The 14,965-nt window shown below is 32.6% G+C and overlaps 1 protein-coding gene across 1 annotated transcript in view; it reads right to left on the reverse strand.

Annotated features, from left to right (window-relative positions):
* The window catches only part of LOC148629599 (rapamycin-insensitive companion of mTOR-like), a 30,274-nt gene that overhangs the window by 10,618 nt on the left and 4,691 nt on the right, over positions 1-14,965 (reverse strand). Inside the window, exons 6-25 of the mRNA XM_088554131.1 lie at positions 14,755-14,927; positions 13,921-13,988; positions 13,510-13,577; positions 12,420-12,502; positions 11,935-12,022; positions 11,684-11,774; positions 10,992-11,058; positions 10,426-10,506; positions 9,385-9,485; positions 5,833-6,010; positions 5,384-5,488; positions 4,835-4,881; positions 4,302-4,437; positions 3,971-4,030; positions 3,537-3,685; positions 3,254-3,380; positions 2,693-2,857; positions 1,847-2,002; positions 1,255-1,361; positions 638-725 (exon numbers count right to left, since the gene is read on the reverse strand). Of these exons, the coding sequence (XP_088410257.1) occupies positions 638-725; positions 1,255-1,361; positions 1,847-2,002; positions 2,693-2,857; positions 3,254-3,380; positions 3,537-3,685; positions 3,971-4,030; positions 4,302-4,437; positions 4,835-4,881; positions 5,384-5,488; positions 5,833-6,010; positions 9,385-9,485; positions 10,426-10,506; positions 10,992-11,058; positions 11,684-11,774; positions 11,935-12,022; positions 12,420-12,502; positions 13,510-13,577; positions 13,921-13,988; positions 14,755-14,927 (2,138 nt within the window). The remainder of the gene's footprint in view (positions 1-637; positions 726-1,254; positions 1,362-1,846; positions 2,003-2,692; positions 2,858-3,253; positions 3,381-3,536; positions 3,686-3,970; positions 4,031-4,301; positions 4,438-4,834; positions 4,882-5,383; positions 5,489-5,832; positions 6,011-9,384; positions 9,486-10,425; positions 10,507-10,991; positions 11,059-11,683; positions 11,775-11,934; positions 12,023-12,419; positions 12,503-13,509; positions 13,578-13,920; positions 13,989-14,754; positions 14,928-14,965) is intronic.

Genomic DNA, 14,965 nt, shown 5'->3' on the forward strand with positions numbered 1-14,965 from the left:
ACTGTTACAACCCCTTTTGTTCAGAATGGTCAAGAACATTTTAGTGAATACTGATGAGAAAAATCCTAGAAATACTATGAGCAAGCTCACAAAGAGAATACCCCTGCTTCAAATGGATATAACTGTAAAACACTGGTGGGATAATCTCCTATTGGAGTCATCCAACAGTAATAATATTCTTTCACACACATCTACATATGATGCCCAACCTTGCTATAAAATTTCATTCAAATCCCTTAAAACGTCATGGGGGAGTGGCACTTACAAGATTTTAACATGTTAAACCCTTAATTTGGATTATCTCCCTTTGAAGCCTCCCCCCCCCCAACAGCAATTATATACCAAACCTTCCTATCCAATTTCATCTAAATCCCTTAAGCGGTTTAGGAGGAGTTGAGCTTACAACGTTTTAACATGTAAAACCCAGAATTTAAATTATCTCCCTTTGGAGTCCGCTGGCAGTAATCACATTCCTTCATAAACAGCTAAATAAGATATTAAACATTCCTATCAAAATCCCTTCAGCTGTTTAGTTAACAGGTGGACGGATGGACATACACATGTGTGGATAGACAGAAGGGAAGATTCTTATATACCTCCCTCAAACTTTGTTTTATAAGACTGTTTTATACAATACCTGCTGTTTTAGAAGTTCAAATCCTTCTTTATGTTGTACTAGTTCACCATACAGATGGACAGGTAGAAATGCATCCTTCTTTGGTTTCCTAAAACGTTATGAACTAAAAATTTCATTTTAAAACAAAAAAAATGCCAGTTTTATCCTTCAAAACAAAAAATATTTTTTGTAGATATAAGATTGTACAGTAACTGGCAAATACTTTATACATTACTGGATGAGAAAATTTCAATGATTCAAACAGACCCTCTTTTTCATACTGAGACTTTTTACTTTTAATTGAACTAAAAGTAGCAACAGCCTGACACATCATTTTGACTTCCAATTTACAGGTCATCTACTAAAGTCTCTCATATACCATACACTAAGTTAAGGAGCAATGATATACAAATTTTCTCTATCATTCCATGAAGTGAAGCAAAGTCCCAGTAACAGAAATTAGATATTAGACAGGTTACAACCTATACCCTGTCTAAATGTATATAAAAACCACATATCAATTTGAAATCGGTAAGTTCATTAGGATTTGAGAACATCCCAAAGAAATCCAGATTTGATGGAATGATGGATGACAAACCACCTACCCAATGAGTGAGGTTATAATATGCAGTACTTACGATTGACTGGACCTTCTGGTAAAAGATCCTTCATAGGTTTTCTCGTAAGTTGTGAGGGCCTCATTTAACAGTTCTTCAACAATTTGTACATACTTAGTATTGTATACCTAAAATGAATGGTTTAAGGAATGATTTTTTAACATTTTTAATAATCTAGTCAATTGTCTTAGAATATCCATCAATACCTGTTTAATAAATGTAAACTTGTAAAAAAATGTTGTTTAAAAAATCTTATTTATGTGCTGGAATACATTTAGAATAAAAAATATCTTTGATTAGATAATACTTTTCTTCAGAGAACAAAACAGAATTTCTAGTTCTAATAAAGTTAACTTTAGGGAATAGAGTCAGTCTTTCCTTGATTGAATGATGATTACCCGATGAAGTGTCTTAAATAGTTAACTGGAAGATTGACAAAAATATTCAAATTTTCTATCAAACTTAGTGAAAATACTTATGAAATAACAGAATCTTCTAATTAATTGTCCAATTAACTACCTTAGACAAACTATTTAACTCACTGCAATATAAGAAATAACCAATCAAATTGGTGCTCCTCAGTTTTCTTTTAAATGTTCATTCAAATGCATACCTTCCTCCATTTTTGAAGTTCACTATTTACATAGTTAGCTGTGGTTAAGCTCTTGAAGCCTTTTGGTGTTGACAACAGACGGCATTGTAATAAAACACCTTTGTCACCCAGATGTAAACAAGATGGTCGTAACTTCAACAACGAGTTAAGACATGTCTGTAGATGCAAGGAAACCATTCAATTGTTATATTCTGCTCACAATATAAACATATCAACTTTACATTGAAGCATAAGATTTAAAAGTGTCTTCTTACTCAATTACATATATATGTGGTATTTTATCAAAGTTAGTTGACTAAAAAGTGTACTATTGAAGTTACTATGGAGTAAAGGGTTAAACAAAACAATTGCACAAACAAAAATATGACTGTGAAATTTCTATGATTATAATTTACTTGTGGATAATCAGACATATATGTTACTTCCTTTGTTATTTTGATTTCACATATCCTCCAAAGATGATGTCCTAAAGCTAGTATTTCATCAAGACATTGGCTGTTAGTAAGTAGTTGCCATATATATACAGAATAATAATGCACTGACTTGACATCAAACTGATATATGAAGTTTAGAAAAAGGGAAAATGCCAGGCTGTGCCAAGTATTTTCACCAGTTCAAGCCAAATTTGTAAATCAAAGTCATTATCAAGCCAGGGTACTGTTTTTGTCTTTCTACTGTTTTTAGTCACACCACAACAGAAAGTCATATTCAGTTAGTGACCATACATCACTCGTAAATAAAAGGTTAATACATTTTGACAGCTCAAATAGAACGGTTGCAGTATATACATTTGTTTAATGACCTTACTCTATCTTTATACATACACTTCAGCGTGATCATACTCACATCTATTTCACAAGCTTCCTCTAAAAGGTTGATTGCTGCTATGGCAATATTTGTACACTTGTCATAGAGCTGTGTGACCATGAGTTCCATACCCCATGTACTAAACCCTGGCACGCGAGAACGCAATAACACTCGCAGGAAATTTGTTGTGTACAATCTGGCAGGCTGAAACAAATTTCAAATCAACGAATTCAAAGTGAAACCCATCTAAACCTAACCCCTATTTGACTGATAAATGTTCGGTGTGTCTGTTTTACAAGTTCAAAAAGGATTGTAACTGATATAAAGGGACTTCAGAAGTTGTCTGGGTTAAACAGATTACTGGTTTGCTGTTGTGGAAAGAATAAAATGTTTCATTGGTTCATATAGGTATTTTTTCGTGCCTTTTTGTCCACAATAAAAATAACCCGCAAGGTTCTGATTCAAGATTCTGTAATTGACCAAATCCCTGAAAATTAATTCTGTTTACAGTATGTTAATGACTGTTAATGCAAAGATCCTATATATGATGAACCTTTAGGTATAATCAGGTATCCACATATTGTCCTCACACATACTTACCTCACTAGCAGAGCTAAGAGCCTTGGCCAGAACATGCCTTGTATTATTATCCCTACTGTAGTTCAGACTTGAGACGATTAGTTTGACATAACTATCCTGGGTTACAGCTGACACTATGTCTAATAAGCTAAAAACAAAAATATTGGACAATAGTTCATCATATACACACAAACAGCTACTAAGTCGATCTGAATTTTTTAATAAAAAGCACAAATAAAAGGTGGACTCAATGACAAGACAAATTGGTCCAAATTCACTAAAAACTGCAAGGAATATCACTTACTACTGATAGATGCCAGTTCTTTCAAGCAGTTTATCTCCCTTTGCATAACAGCTGAATCTCCCGACCAGCAGGAAATAATACTGACTGCAAGTCTTTTGAATATTGGATGGACTTAGCACGGACTCTGGAGCCAGATATTGACTAGGAACCTAAAATAGATCAGACACAGGTAACGATCAAAATTGCTTTCGAGACATGTTACTAACATCAATATATAATGTTAACATACCCAATGACAGTACACCAAAATGTAATGACAATAACATAAAAGAATATTAAAGATAAACAATGCTTACATTTGTTTGTGGGTTAATAAAATGGTTTTTTCGGGTACAGTTGAAGTATTAAGATTCCACTGCTCTATAATATCCATGGGTGGACACATACCTGTAGCTATATAACATGTATCTTACATGTACAATTTGTTTTCTTACCTCTGACAGGCATTGTCCAATGTCATTCAAGAAATCTATAGTCTGTTTCTGAACTTCATCCTGATAATAAAAAGTACTTCTTTATATCATTTGCACTCTTTGTACTTGTTACTTTAAAAACTTAAGTTACATGTATAACATGATTTGATAAATGCAAATTTTAGTACTTTAAAAAGACTACATAATGTTCATAGGCTAGATTTAAAATGCATACTACATTACATAAAAAGCTCCAATTACATGATTACTTGTGAGATTTTTTATGTACCTGTCATTACAAAATACATGCATTACGTAGTATTTTAATTTTTTTTACAAATACATAGCATACCTGTTCACAAGAGAGAAGATAATCTATCAAGAGACAGCCCACATGTGCTATCTTCTTTGATTTGTCATGTTTTAGATCTTGTCGAGAAAAGACATGGTTAGTAGGTTTGAAGTAATAAATTAGACGTTTTATAAATCTGTAATAAAAAAAGGAACTATATCAATTAAAGACACAGATATAAAACTCTTTCACACATTATGCCATAAAAATCTAAAATAAAAACAATGTAGGAAACAGCTTTTATAAGATAAGAACCATATATACTTATTTGAACTAGGAATATGTAGGATGCTCAGTTAAGGGTAATTGATAAAAGGTGTATTTTGTCACTGTTCATTAGTTTGGTCACTGTCTCTTACACATTTTCAATTTCCACTTTCTTTTTTTTTTTAAACATTTATGCTAACGAGAGTTTTCTCTTGATGAATATGTAAAAGCATTTCATTAAAATTACAGGTACATGTATACTAAAAGGATTGCACACACCATCAAAAACTAAATTTAACCACATTATAAACCAGATTGAACCTTACCTTGATTGTATTTGATCATCAACTCTTCTGAATTTATCCTCTGGCCACTAAAATGAATCAAAATGCCATTTAATTAATGTTTTTCATTTACCAAAATATCACCATGAGTCTCTATATAAACTAAAACTTACAATGTCTTATTTTATAATTGTCAAATGTGTGTATGTAATATTCAGCATTTACACAACTAATGTGTATTAGAATTTCCAGTAACATTAAAACAATAATTCTTACAGATCTTTTAGCAACTTTAGGTTTCTTTTAATTCTACTGCTATACCAGAAAAAAAAGATGTCTCTGAGTGCAGAATGCAGTTGATTTAGTAATGTGTTGGTGGAGGGTAAAATTTGAATTTTACTTACAAATGTTTTTCATCTTAATTTTAATGTGTTGGTGGTATGCCTATATATAATGGGTATTCTGCACCCAGGACACACTATTTAATGGAATAGCCCTAAATTTTTTATCACCCTTAATCAATTCTGCTTAACACAGAAAAAATAATGCTAAATATAGTCATACTAAATTAATCTTATGGATAAAAGATACCTTCAAGATAGAAGCAATAAGATCCCAGTTCCACAAGTGATTATTCTTAGTTCCTGGGACAAAGGAATCTTTCATTGCTTGGGTGATTATATCTTCTGATGGGAACTACAATAAAAACAATAAAATGAAATCACAACGTCATTAACAATAAAAATTTTATTTTGTACAAAAATCACAGTCAGTGTTTTTTTTTTTTTAATTTGCACTAGGTGTTTTTGGTGACTTCTCTGTTTTATATGTCCTTGCAATGACCTATGACCTTAGAACAATGAGGTTTTTATTTCAGTCTGACAGAAAGTGATCTGCTGTGCAATATTGGGTAACTTGGCCCACAAACAAGTTGCTCCAAGTCTACTAGGAACTTATGATAAGTTACATATCTATCAATAAAGCCTCTGTAGCTTTACCCTCTTACAGGTTACACCTGCTTCATAATATTATGTTCTTACCTTAGCAAGGTACAAGTCATAGAGTTTGTCTTTCTGTAGATGGAATTGTTTCTTATGACCAGCATTCTTTCCACTACTGTACTGTATCAGCTGATCGAGGTACAGGCTGCACGGGACAACTCCTCGCTTCTTCAAAGCGTGGAATCTGTCTAAATAGTATACTGCTTTCTGAGCTTGACTGAAATGGAAACATGCATCATTATCAAGGCTGGCCAGAGAAAAAAGATTCTTTTAAAACCCTTTTTTTCATCCAACTGTTAAACAAATAATTTATCTCATACTGCCTTACATCTGACTTCAGCCATCCATTCATTAATATCATTATACAGTGAAACTTCTCCAAACCGGTCACTACTGGGACAAGAAAAAATGGCCGGTTTTGTGAAAAATAACAATGCACTCTAAGAGCTGTTTCCATTAATGTGTTCTATAACCCTACACCATGTCATTTTGTTGGTCGAGACATGTTTAATGCCAATTCAAAACTTTTGGCCATTCATTACATTTCAAAGCTTGCATCATTTGTAAATGATTTGATTTTACAAACGGTACTGCCGACAAAATAATGTTCATGGTTTTGAAAGAATGTGTATTAAAGATCAAAGGGCTATTGATGGTAATTAATTATTTGTATTGTTTTCGTAAATTAGCTATCAACAAAGTCTAATAACTTCACCCCTATGTTGTTTTGCCTTGGGCACAGGTAACATTAATTGACAGTTAAAAAATCGTAAAGATCGTATTATTAAATGACCCTGGTTGCCTGATGTGTGCACACACCAATTAACAGCCAAACAATGACAAAATGTAATGTCTGGATTAAATTTGTTGTTTAAACTACTGTCCCCATCAATCACATCTGTCCACTGATGAAATGCAAACCGGTCAGTGAATGAATTATCAATTATGTAATATTATGTAATCTTTTACAGTTTAGTTGACACATTTATTACAGGTGAACAATAACCGGGCAGCCGGAATTGAGAGGTTGTTTTTATTTGAAATATGTAACTAAAACTCTGAAAAACCGGCCGATGTATGGTTTTAGGGGGTGGACGGTCTATTGAAGACAAAACACACAGGTTTTAAGGTATATCGGCCGGGACTTTTGAAAATGGCCGGTTTGAAGGGAAGGCCGGTTTTCTGAGGGTCCAGTTCTAGCATTATCATCATTATTACATTCAATACAAATTAAAAAAGGTAAAGTGTGGTAAAAAAAAAATAGTAGTCTTTTTTAATTGACCATTTCAGGATGCATACAAAATCTAATTTAAACAAGAGGCTCCCATGAGCCTGAATTGCTCACCTTGTTAAATTTTGCCTTTCAAAGGCAATCAATTTAACAAGGAATTGTCCAACAATTTTGACTCAAGAAGTCTTTGGTAGGACTTATCATAAGATCTTTTTAACAATTGAAAGTTTCTTTCAATATATCATAGTTTTCAAGATATTGACTGAAAACTGTTTAAAAAAGTCATTTCTTCCCCTTTCAAAGGCAAAAACTCTTACAAGGAGCCATCTGACAACTTTTATTCCCAACTTGCAGACTAACATTTTGTCAACATTTATCTCCCTTTGGAGCAGGTGTCTATTCGGAACATGTAAGGTTTTCCATCCGAAATCGACGATACTTTAGAAAATCTCGAAAGTCAAAAGGGATTTTCTCGTTCTACTGACCCTGCCATAAATTTTCTTAACCCGGGATACAAATGAAAATCATCCTTATGTAACCTACCAACAAAATGAAACACCCTGTAAATTTTAAAAACAACGTTGTGTTTGTCTGCTGGGGATTCCATTTTCATTCGAGTTACCTCTTTTTTCTGCACCCGAATCCGAACATCGATTAGATAGACTTCGAAATAATACCTGCCCTTACGGGAGGTAACTCTGCAAAAACAGGATAAAATATGGCTGTGTCCCGAGCTCCACAAGTAGGGAATCCCTGAAGACTTTTTTAGTCCTAATAATATGGATCATTTCAGCTATTGAATGAATTTGGCTAAACTAACAGTTTTGGAGATATATGCAAAAAACTACTGCCATGTTTTTTGACAGATCAAAATCCCCACATCAGTTCTATGCAGGGTACATGAAGGAACACTTGTACCAAGTTTGGTTTCAATTGATCAAATAATGTCAGAGGAGAAGATTTTTGAAAGAAATAACATTAAAAATAGCAAAAATCGTTGAAAAAGGGCAATATCTCCAACATGACTCAATAGTTTAAAACCAAAATTTGACCAGAGATAGATCTCATCATGCAGAACACTTTTATGCACGTCAGAATTTAGCTCCAGTTTTGGAGATATATGCAAACATCTGCTGTCTGACCCCTATGTCCTATTTTTAGTAACGGTGGCCATGTTTTTCAATGAATCAAAAATCCACAAATCAGTTCTATGCAAGATACCCCAAGGAACATTCACACCAAGTTTGGTTTCAATTGATCAAGTAGTGTCAGAGGAGAAGATTTTTGAAAGAAATAGCATTAAAAATAGAAATTTTTTTTGAAAAATGGCAATAAATCCAACATGGCTTAACAGATTAAAACCAAAGTTTGACCAGAGATAGATTTCATCATGCTGAACACTTTTATGCATGTCAGAATTTAGCTAAACTTACAAGTTTTGGAGATATATGCAAAAATCTGCTGTCTGACCCCTATGTTCTACTTTAAGTAACAGCAGCCATGTTTATTGACGAATCAAAAATACCCACATCAGTTCTATGCAGGATATCCCAAGTAACATTTGTACCAAGTTTCAATTGGTCAAGTAGTGTCAGAGGAGAAGACTTTTGAAAGAAATAACATTAAAAATAGCAAAAATCATTGAAAAATGGCAATAACTCTAATATGGCTTAACAGATTAACACCAAAATTTGACAAGAGACAGATCTCAACATGCTGAACACTTTTAGCCACGTCAGAATTGAGCTAGACCTAATGGTTTAGGAGATATATGTGAAAAACTACTGTCTGACCCATATGTTCTATTTTTAGTAATGGTGGCCATGTTTTTCTATGAATCAAAAATCCCCACATCAGTTCTACGCGGGATACCCCAAGAAACATTCATACAAAGTTTGGTTCTAATTAGTCAAGTAATTTCAGAGGAGAAGAGTTTTGTATAATTGTTAATGATGACGACGACGGACACCAAGTGATGGCAATAGCTCACATGCCCTTTGGCCAGGTGATCTAAAAATTCAAACTTTTGAAAATGTGATAAAATGAAAGATTGCATTGAAGATATGTTAGAAGATTAGTCTGTAACACAGAAGTTTTACTTAATTTCACTGTAAGCAGTGCTGAAATTTTCCTATAATCTTCCAAAATGATCAGCTAACTTTGTATTAAAAGTAATATACTATAAATAATATCTGTATAAATGTATGTGGGAGGACTGAAACATGAATGTCTAAAAACTGTTCTGTTTCATGCAGACATTGGGGAGAAGTTTTAGGAAGTCCCTTTGATAGAGATATCAACAAAGTTGTTATTTAAGCCAAAATAGATCAGTCCTTTCTTAAATCAAACTAGTTACTCACTTTCTCTGTTCAGCAGGTACATCCATTGATGATGCAATAGATAATAGTGACGGTAAACAATGGTTATGGTAGCTACATTCATGTGGTAACAAACTGCTTGCCTGTAATCAAACAAATTCTAATGTTATATTCATTGTAATGTTGAATTTGATTGGAAAATATTATAGATATTACACAATCCCATCCGGTGTTCTAAGCAGGCCATTATAGTGCTGTACTTTTCAGCACCTTGATTTCTTATCACTGTGCTATCAGTAATTAATTTAGTTGGAATGCACTATGGGAACAGTGCTATAATTTTGGAGGACTGTGCTACTTAAAAATTATTGGGAGAACATTATCATCTAAAATTATTTACCCAAGCAAAAGCACATATATTTGACAGATGAATTAGAATGGGGATAACTTTATTTAAAGATTTTTTGGTCATCATTTTTGAAAAAAAATGGTGGCAAGTAACCACACGCTGGTTCGCTGGTAAACCTAATTTTCTCCCATTATATCTAGGATTGTTGACAACAAATAATACATGTATCTCCTAAAATCAAAAACCTTTGATAACCCTTTTATAATTGATTTTTTATGTTATGGCATGTCAACAAATCATAGGAAACATAGGTAAATTCTTGATTTTATTTGAGTTGTAATTTTGCTTATCAATTCAGTCAGACAAGCCATCAAACATAACATAAACATAAGTACAGCATCTCTAGAAATCTTACTAAACAATAAATAATCATGAACCATAATTGTATCTTCATTTTGAAGAAAAGACAAAAAGATAAAAATAATATCTGATCTATGGCTGAATTCGTTTCAAAACTTTAAATCATGATTATGATTTCTTCCATATAGAGAGAAACCTGTCCAAACAGAATCCCTTTAAATCTGGTTCAGTTTAGACAGGGGTTCAGTTTACTAAGGTTCAAAATACATTTAAACTGATTAAAAGGGAAAATAGGGTCTGGTTTAGACAGGTTTTCCAATAAATGAGGATTCAGTTTAGACAGGTTTCATTGTATTATTGTGCTGTGGTCTTACCAGATGAAGAAGTTCACCAAGAAGGATGGTGGCTCGTATGCATAATTTAGTGCTACTGCTGATAATAACTTCTACTAAAGCCTGCAAGAAGAATAACAGAAGTTATCAATGCTTTAGCTTCATGTTCAAAACAACATCTTAAAAACATAAAAAACCTGAATAGTTTTGAGATATTTCATGATTTTATGCGCATAGTCATTATTCATTTTATTGCAATATTTCAATAGGACCAGGGATTTTTTCCCCTCAAGGTTCAATTTATTGATAGTCAATAGTCTGTCTCAGGCACAAGTGGCATGTAAGATGAAATAAAGAAACTGCACCCAAACAAATATAACAGTCTAAATATCTACATTGTGTATACAAACCTCTAGGATTCCAGCTCCTATCCAGGCAAATATAACAGTCTACATATCTACATTGTGTATACAAACCTCTAGGATTCCAGCTCCTATCCAGGCAAATATAACAGTCTACATATCTACATTGTGTATACAAACCTCTAGGATTCCAGCTCCTATCCAGGCAAATATAACAGTGTAGATATGTACATTGTGTATACAAACCTCTAGGATTCCAGCTCCTATCCAGGCAAATAATATTAAAGCCAGATGATTTTCTATCAAGTTTGGTCTGAAATATAAACATAAAAGAATAACATTTCTTTATGACCTAATCACAAAATAATATTTTTACCACACAATCATTTTAATTTGGTTTAGTGTCCTTCCAAAGCATTTCAATGTGCAAGAATATATAATATAATGTATACAAGTATTGGTATAACATACCTCTGGCCTTCAGTTAAAGTGTGTCTAATGTGAAAAACAAGTTTGGTGCATGCTCCCTGTATGCCAGCAAGTTTGTAATGTGTTTAGTACTTACACAATACACATTAGTGTCTCAAAGAATATTCAGACATTTTGGCATACCTTGACCCTATGTGTTATAGTGTAAAACTGCAACCATGTTACATATCTTCAGCTTTGGAATTGTTGACAAAACATGACCCATATACCAAGAATGACCGAACAGAAAAGCGTCAGGTTTCATGGACAGAACCTTTAGAATGAACTTGTGATTTTAGAAGTTTATAAAAAACCAATTTAATGGATAGTTTGTGTTTCCAATAAGTACCTCCTTGTTTGATAATTTCTGAAATTGCCCTTACTTTAATGATATTTTTATCACTTTACTTCAGATATCTTGATGTTTATTCAAAAAAATTGTTTAAATCCTTATTCTAATCCCTAACTACCTGATTTTAGCCATGTGTGGCAGTAGATATTTTCCTTCCTCAGCTACAAAACCATCTGTCAATCTCCAGGAATCTTTCATTATTGAAGAATCTTAAATTAACACAAGTAACAACATCACTAAAAGTAATTTATGAATGTTACAAAAAATGATCAAAATGGGATTTTTTTTTTACTACAGATAACATACATTATTAGTGTAATAAGTTTGTTCTAAAAACTTGTGTTACCACATAGTTACAAATTAACCTACCAACACTCATCAGGGCTTCTGAAAACTCCTCTGTAAATTCTGGTACTGGCAGTCGAAACAAATCAAATAAGATATCCAGGATCCCTTGCTGCAAATTAAAGGTATAATGTTAATAAATGAACTTTTAAATTTTGCTTCCATACGTCACTTTTTCATTAAATTGCTATCCCTTGAGTACTTTGCTGACAGAATGCTGCTTATAGATCATTTCAGTGATTTTAGATTAGACGGGATCATGCAACCTTCATCACACCAAATTGTTTTTATGAAATTGTTATAGAATGGTCAAAAAAAGTTTCAGTCCTAATCACTGCTTTTATTAAAAGTATTTCCTCTGCCAACATATCATCCATATCTCTACTCAAAACCTACAAAGACAATAACAATATTTCATTTAAAAAGAAGCTTGATAATTGTACCCCTTGTTATTACAATAATTGATAATATTTCTACCAAGAAAAAGGAAGAAATCAGCAATAATTCACCCTGATTTCTGTATATGGCAGGTACAATATTCCCACGATGGACTGTAATCCACTTCCATCAGGCCGACAAAATCTTAGAATACCTTCAACAAAGAAAAAGATTAGTAAAATCATTACATTCACTATTTTTACCATCTAATCTCATTTAAAACTAGCTTGTTGATATCCCCTTAACCTACCTAGAAACTATAAAGTATACCCCAAAAGTTATTCAGATGGAGGCAAACATAAGGATCATGAAACACAGAATGTATGGAAGTTTCATTGAATTCTGTGCATCAACTTTTAAAAATGCAGTTACAAGTTGGGTCAACCAATGACAAAGTCCATGTTTAGCACTAGGAGACCAAAAAGGTTATTCAGACTAATAAACAAAATAGGAGATTCACAATGGCATCATGTAATGAAGAATGTGTGAAAGTTTCATAAATTTCATTCAGAGGTTTGAGAGGACTTGCAGGCAAGATGATGTTCCCCTTTAGTCAACCAATGACAAAGTTCGTGTACACCAAAAATCATTCAGATGGAAACATAAAATAAGAGGTCATTTGGTATCATGTGATGAAGATTGTGTGAAAGTTTCATCAAATTTTGATCAGAGGTTTGAGAGTTGTGGGTTAGAAATGGAATAGACAAACTGAAAGCATGAACACTACTACATGTATATACCTCCTGCTTTTCAAATAGGGATATAATAATAAAATGAACATAGTATTTTGGATTATAAATAATTTGCTAAAAAACATGCACTGACCTAGAAATGTCACACAGGTAACTGATAGCTGACACAGCTTGATCTAACAAAGACAAAATACTATGAAGGTAGTCTATGTTGTGTAAAAAATTAACTCTAAAGTATCATTTTGAAGTAGCAGTCTCAAGTTAACTTTTATCAGCATTTTAAAGATGGATACAACCTTATTTGATCATTTTGGTAAAAGACACCATTTTTGATGACTTTTAAATGAAAGAGGACTTAGGACAAATTTTAGCATACCCTATGAAGGACACATGACTCCCAACTTATTAAAACTATAGGTGAAACAAGTCAAGGTATGATATCAGAAGTTAATTCAAAATTAAATTTAACCTGGCCAAGACTTCATAATGGCTATAACAGCCATTTTACTGGAGGAAAATCTGTGCTCCTTGTCTTCCCTGAAAAAAAAAAAAAACCAAAACATTAAACTTGTTTTAGCAACATTATCATTTTACTTAACTCCAGGAATAGAAATTGATAAATTGGTCACAATATTATGTTATTTAACTTACTAGAAGGATTTATATTTCCATTTACAAGTTTGGTTAATTCAGAGAAATTTACTATATGTATATTTGCAAAGTTATTGTCCACAAAAAAGTCACCAAGAAGACATATTAATTGAACTTCATAACTATCTTTTAAAAAAATCTTGATTTTAAAATATCTGGTATATCAAGTCATTTTTTGTGGTAAACTTCATATTATATCCTTTAATAGCCATTTTAAAAAAATTCTTACCCTTGTGATCCATCTCCTGATTCAGCGCTATATCTGTAGTGGCAATCTGTAAAGGGTGCAAGTAGTTGCTGGAATGAAAAGAAAGGCTTTACGGAACATATACACAGGATAAGATGATAAGTATCATTCATTTCTCATTTTAGCTGTCAGACCAAATTCGATCTTGCACAACAAACAAGCTAATAATTACTTGTAAAGTGGCAACTGAGAGTGTTAATTATTTATATCTAGAAATATACCTAATAAAATAATATTACCATATTATACAATTTTGATAATTAAACATATCAGTTACTATCCAATTATTTCTTTCAATCTTGCAAGTGAAAATTTCAAATACTATCTAGTTTAATAAATAAGAAACTAACACTGCTGAAATTGTAAGACAGAGAAATCTCAGTCACCCAAGGGTAATATTTCAAGTTCCCTGAGGCTGTCTGAGAGTTCTGGTCTTTGCATTTTCTGACTGTGTTTGATTCCTTTTCTCACTTTTTAAAATTAATTTTGTGATTAATATGTCAGCTTAGACTTCTCTGCTTGCCCAAAGTCCTTTGTTTTTACAGAATGAAATATTTTATTGTAACATGTGTAAGGTCACAAACATTGCATGTTTTATCTCACCCATGTGTGATATAAGGATTTCTGACATAGCTATCAATAGAAATATGTTTTTAGTGAGAAAAAGAATTTTATGATAATGCCACCATGACGTACCACTTGATACTACCAAATGTATTTTTTGAGTTAAGCCAATGTCTTTGAGTTGAAATCATTTGTACAATATGTATTTATTTTACTACATTACAACAGGATGTGTTATCATGATATTCCTACCTCTAAATCAGTATTGAACTTGATCAGATGTCTGGTTCTAGGATGATTGAGTAAATATAAGATTGTCGATACAAGTGACTCGTTGATTCTAGGATACTGATCACAGTCTAATGCCGCTCGGATTATTGTAGAGATTCCTCCACATAATGCCACTAATTCAGGGTTTAGAAATGCTAAGAGAGAAAAAAAGAAATGCTTGAATTTTAAAGTG

This window comes from Perna viridis, chromosome 1 (assembly GCF_037379345.1).
Source record: "Perna viridis isolate PV_CMFRI_1.1 ecotype Kerala chromosome 1, ASM3737934v1, whole genome shotgun sequence".
Classification (NCBI taxonomy): domain Eukaryota; kingdom Metazoa; phylum Mollusca; class Bivalvia; order Mytilida; family Mytilidae; genus Perna; species Perna viridis.